The 5,873-nt window shown below is 36.6% G+C and overlaps 1 protein-coding gene across 1 annotated transcript; it reads right to left on the reverse strand.

Annotated features, from left to right (window-relative positions):
- Positions 1-4,078: 4,078 nt before the first annotated feature.
- Positions 4,079-4,387, reverse strand: LOC101295289 (auxin-induced protein X10A-like). The gene has a single exon (XM_004290327.1). The coding sequence runs from the start codon at positions 4,385-4,387 to the stop codon at positions 4,079-4,081; it is 309 nt and encodes a 102-aa protein (XP_004290375.1).
- Positions 4,388-5,873: the final 1,486 nt, after the last annotated feature.

Here is a 5,873-nt window from a genome sequence, read left to right on the forward strand (position 1 = left end):
AGAGAGAGAGAGAGATGGGGCTGTGGTGGCTTAATTACCTTTGGCTGTTAGGGGCTGTGGTTGCTAATCAAATGGAACAAGCTTGAGACAGACTGAGCAAAGATGGAGAACGAGCTCTGAGAGAGAATCGATTTAGGTGTCGGTCTGTTTGTGTTCTAAAACAATCATGTAATTTACTTATGTTTCGAGGGGTACCCAACGTCATTATGAAAATATCATTAATTCGCGAAAAGCTCCGCGTTTTTGCCGACTTCTCCTTATAAGTAGAAGGACGGTTTGCCTTGCGTGTCCTTTTGCCTTCAAAATAGCCCTGACTTCTTTAAAAAGGAGTTCTTCATGTGTTTACCAAACACCAATTTCCTCATTACTTATAAGCACAGCAGCTTATAAGCTGCACCAAACGCACCCTTAGTCAAATTTGAGTAAACCTGGCCCTAAGTCAAATACTCATTCAGTTTCAGTCTTTCAGACTCAATTGCGCCTCTCTTTCTCTCGACGAGACAACAACGCTTGTGTGCTGCGCGACTCTCTTCCTCTCGACGACGCGCCTCTCTGGTTCTCCGGCCTACACGCCTCTTTGGTTCTCCACCTCAGTCGCCCACCGTCCTCTACCTGGTTTGCATTGCCGCTTTCTTCTCTCTTGTTGTCTTTGCCATCCAATCCTCTTTCTTCGCTCAATCCTCTACCTCTTCTGGTAACTCTTCAATTCAATCAGTGAATCTCGATCATGTGGGTCTGCAGTTAAACTAGATCTCAATATTGAGAAAGATATTCACACTTTAGCTCAATTAATGAATGAATGAATGAATGAATGAATGCAGGCAAATAGAGGGCTTGGTCTCGTTGCAGATATCATTGACCACTACAATTTGATTCTCAAGTATCCACCCAGAACTAACAGCACCTGGGTTCGTTTCCTCACTCTCCCTAATTTTACCTTCGCTTCCATCTCTCTTCTCTCATTCCCTCTCTTCCTCTCAAATCTCATTCCCTATCTCAATCGATTGTGATTTTGGACTTAATGATTGTGGAGTTGTGGTTGTGTTAAACTGTTAATGAATTAATGATTCATTTGATTCATTCCCTCCCTTGATTTTGATTCCGATTTTTTGCAATTGTGAGAGACTGAGAGATGAGATTATGAGATTATAATGTAGATTATGCAATTTTTGTGACTTCTATATATTTAGTAAATTTTGAGAATACAGAATTCGAGCCCAGAAACCGATAAGCCTGGCCTAGTTTATAACTGTTAGGGTTTTGGCCGGTCCTTCATTTTTTAACATCGAAGCCCGGCTTGGGTAAACCGGGCTCGATCCCTCAAAAAGTGTCTCGGTCTGGGCCTAAGCCCAGCCTTAATAACTACAGATCTTTATGGGAATATATGTGTGTCGTAGTGTAGCTACCACATCCGGTCATTGTATTATACTATAATTTTTTTCGTTATCAATAAAGTTATTTCTTCTCAAAAAATAAAATGTGTGTTTTTCAGGTTTTTTGTTTATACCACAATTACGTATTAGGCAAGGAGTGCGACTATTGGGACCTCTAAATTTGTTCACTTGACCTCACTTAATAATGAATTATTAAATGACATATTTATCCTCTTACACAATGGCTATTAAGGAAACTAATTAAAAAAAGTAATAGTAAATTTATTCTCTCTATACTTTCTAATTCAATAATAATGGATTAATGCATTTTATTAATTATTTTCCTTATTGATTTTTATTTTCTAGTTTTACCACATACTTATTAAAGCATTTATATATTTATATTATCATACATGTCACATGCATATACAAAGTGAAAAAATATTTTTACAAAAATCAATTATTAAAAAATAAATAAGTATCATAATATTTTTACAAAATCTATCAATTATTAAAATAATTTATCATCATGAGGTATAAAAACAAAAACATATAAACTTACAAAAAAGAAAAATAGTAAATGTAAAATAGAAATACAAAAGTAACAAAAATATAGAATAATTCACGTAAAAACATTCTTTTGATGATCGATAAATAAAATTTGAGACACAATCCTTGTTTTATTTTTATTTTTAAAAGAATAGTATTCTTCACGATTCGAAATAACTTTTCTCGAAAATTGATGTCATTGAAAATTATTTCTTACAATTTGATCAAAAGATGAATGTCTAGTGACATTTTATGCAAAATAAAAAATACAAAAAATCAAGAAAATCAAGAAATCAAGGTCGGGAATGGAGATTTGTGTTCAAAAGAAAAAAGAAAAAAAATTAAAGAATGGAAGTCGGGAATGGATGTTCGCATGCAAAAAGAAAAAAAAGAAGAAAAAAAGAATTAGAGGTATAGTGAGTGAATATGAGATGTAATGAGTAATATATTAATATATATGTGAATTACATAAACAATGCTATTTTAGGATTTTGAAAGGATCAGAGGTCTAATGAGTAAATGTTTATATTTAAAAGTAAAATGGAGGTGTAGAGAGAATGAGATGTATACTGAGCAAATTTGGATGTCTCAATAGCTGTACTCTTAGGCAAGTGATCGAGTCAAGTAGATGTATGTAACGAAATCATCTACTTTCAAAGAGGAATAACCGATTACCCCCTCCAGTTTTTCCATCGTGGATCCGTCACTAGGTACATTGCAGACGTACCATAAGTATGAATGAATCCAAACCTAATTCATGTCTTGTTGGGTAGGCAAGCGAATGCCGAATGCGATGACTTGGAGGAGTGTATCCACAAGATGCGTGTGCAACCAATATTTACGAATATGTACGAAATTCATTTCTGTTTTGTGAGGGAGTGGTTACTAGGTCGTTCGTGGTATAGAGGCATTTGGTTTTAGATTTTCATAGAGGAATTTCCAAAACCGTATAGGGTTTCACATGGTTCTGTGACTTCTGTCCTCCAACAAGGACAAAGGGACTCGAGTAGTGTCCAATTTGTGCAAAACACTGTACCCTACAACATCTAATTAAGCCAATGGATTTCCAGAGAAAGATTGGACACTCCTTTGCTCGTCCAGTTGGATTGCTAAGCTGCAGATTCTGATTTTTTTTCACAAACATGTGTCCTACCTAATGTCCAAATATGCCAAGGATGGACAGCTAGAGTTTCAAAGTAGACACTTCATAATGCTACTGCTAAGATTTGTGATACACATAATATTTTAATGTATATATAAGACCAATATGAACTGTTATGTTTCAAATTTGGAGATGCATCATAATGATCTTAATTATATATGATATGACGAACACAATTCAATTCTGGCTGATCGAGGAAAACGATTATGCATATATGCATGTACGTATGAATCCTTTTACCAGCATTGTCTATCAACACGTATTACTGTAATTCTTTTTATTATATGTGTACTATACCAATTTGTCCATCCGTTTTATACTTGTGTCATGTTTCAAAAAAAAAGAAAAGTGGGGACGAGAATGACCACCCTTATGATTAGAAACTTATTCCTTAATCAGTTAATTAGGTGTTCAATTACCTAGCTAGCTCGAGGAAGTGATTCCATCTAATCAGAAACTCATTCTTGAACTCCCTGCAGGTACTTATGAATAAGTCGTATTTCCCCTATATATTATCAATTGAAAACACTTTCGTATATTTTTGGACTTGATCGACAAGCTCTTGAGATCGAGTGGTTGTTCTTGGGTATAATTGTCGTTTTGGGTAATAAGCTACGTCCAGCTGTTGTAAGAAGCATGTTTCCTTGTTCATGTGTTTGGTACCTACAACAGCTTCAGTACGCAAGCATGCATATCTGCCATGAAGAAAGGGATCATTATAGACAAGAACAATTGGAGTTTGTTGAAACATACTAATTCCATTTTGAGAAGAATTACGTCATGATGGACTTGCATTGCACCCAGAGTTCTTATATAGAAAGTAAAAATGTTCGAATCAATAGTCAAGAAATTTATCAACTTCTTGGGCAGTCCGCCAATTTCCTTCAGCTTCAGAATTCAGAAAGCGAAGGAAACAAAAACAATGTACGTACAATATCGATCAATTAGTTTACAAATTAGTGTAATTAGAGAATGCATTGCTGTGAATTAATTATCACAATCCATGCAGTCGAGAAGTGAGGTCGACGAAGATGTCTTCTCTGCAAGGAATCGTGAGTCCCCCCGTCGGGTAGTTATATCCGAACTCCTCCACCGCCTTACTTAGCAGCTCCTGGAACAAAGGCTGACTCAAAAACGATATCGGAACCACAAATCGCTTCCTTTCGCTTTCTCCGACGTACACAGCGACGTATCCCTTCGGAACTCCCACTGATGAGGACGTCGAACTTGCCTTGTTCGCAAACAAGCTCGACTGGCGCAAGATCTGCTTAGCATGCATGATTCCTGGTACTCGAATAGCCATGATATATATGCTGAAGATCGATCGAGTACTGCAATATGAACTTTAGTTATCACTTGAGTTGGCTAGAAGAGTACTTATCTAGCTTGGTCTGAGGAGGAAGGAGATCGAGTAAGAGTTGTAGAGAAAATGAGGGCTTAGCTTGGTATGGATTTGCTTTGGGGATAATGAGCGAGTATATATAGAAGAAGCAGGAAGCAAAAAGCCATGTAGGAATACGAAAAATCTCTATGGAGGGCTAGGGTCTTGGGACAGGTGAGGCAAATGGGTAGGGAAGGGTGTTTGGAAGGGGCACATGGATATGTCTTCTTACTCGTCCCCAAAATATTGGTAGGGGATAGAGACCGTAATGTGGATTTGTTAGGGATTGTTATGCCCAGCTATTATTTGTGACCACGAAATATACAAAGTGATCGAGGAAAGCTCAAACTGCTGGCTGTTGGTTTGGTTAGTTTTAGTGGCTGGCCTTGAACACCGGACAGCCATATATAGACATATATGTCCATAATTAGTTGACAACAACTTGTACACACCGTTTGTATGGATCAAATTGAGTCCCAGCATCAATATCATAATGCACCCTTCAGTATTTCGAAATATCAAGCTAGCTAGTACGTACCCAGCAATATCATAACGAACCCCCTGCATTTTGAACTATATATGAAGCTAGCAAGTACGTACGTACGATAGTAGAATTTGTCAATTGATTCATTGCCGGAATTGCGAGTTGAGGTTCATTCTCTATAAAGTTTATACAGGTTAACTTTTGATATATATATTATTGTCTGCAAATGACGATATAACTTTGCCATTGAAAAGTTTCTATCTTTCTTACTTCACTTGAAGATTATTAATTGCTGGAAAATATATAGGCTACACAAGTACTCATCACTCAGCAAGAGAGGATTAACTCTCAAATCTAGCAAGTCACATATTCATAGTTTTTAGGTCGCTCATGCTAAATTTACAACGAGGCTTTTTCTATCTGTTAAACTTAGAAACCAATATATATAAAGTTATGAACAAATTACTATGAAGGTAAATGTATACCCACATATACGAGGTAAGGAGAAAGGACACCCTTCATACACTAGTCTGCCGACAGTAGACACGTACACCAATATTCCACTAGATCCCAACGAGCCTATACGACCATAGGCTTCTGCAAACTGTGACGCCGCCGGTTGAAGGAGGATACATAAATAGACCTGTAAATGGACCGGATCTTGATCCGGATCCGCTCTGAATCCGTAGTTTTTAAACGGGTTTAGATAAAAAATTAGATATGTTGATCCGTTAAGGACCCGGATCCGTTAACCCGTTTATTAAACGGATCGCATACGGATCGAGGTTGATCCGATCCGTTAAGGATCCGGATCCGTTTTAAAATAATTAAATAATATTTTTATAAATATAATATTATTGATAAATATTCAATAATATAATAATTATTTGGATAACCTAAACGTCTAAATTGCATCTAAAGTAT

Source organism: Fragaria vesca, linkage group LG2 (assembly GCF_000184155.1).
Source record: "Fragaria vesca subsp. vesca linkage group LG2, FraVesHawaii_1.0, whole genome shotgun sequence".
In the NCBI taxonomy this organism is placed as follows: Eukaryota; Viridiplantae; Streptophyta; class Magnoliopsida; order Rosales; family Rosaceae; genus Fragaria; species Fragaria vesca.

Coding starts and splice junctions, on each gene's coding strand:
- LOC101295289 (XM_004290327.1), bottom strand. CDS start 4,387: ATGGCTATTCGAGTACCAGGAATCATGCATGCTAAGCAGATCTTGCGC.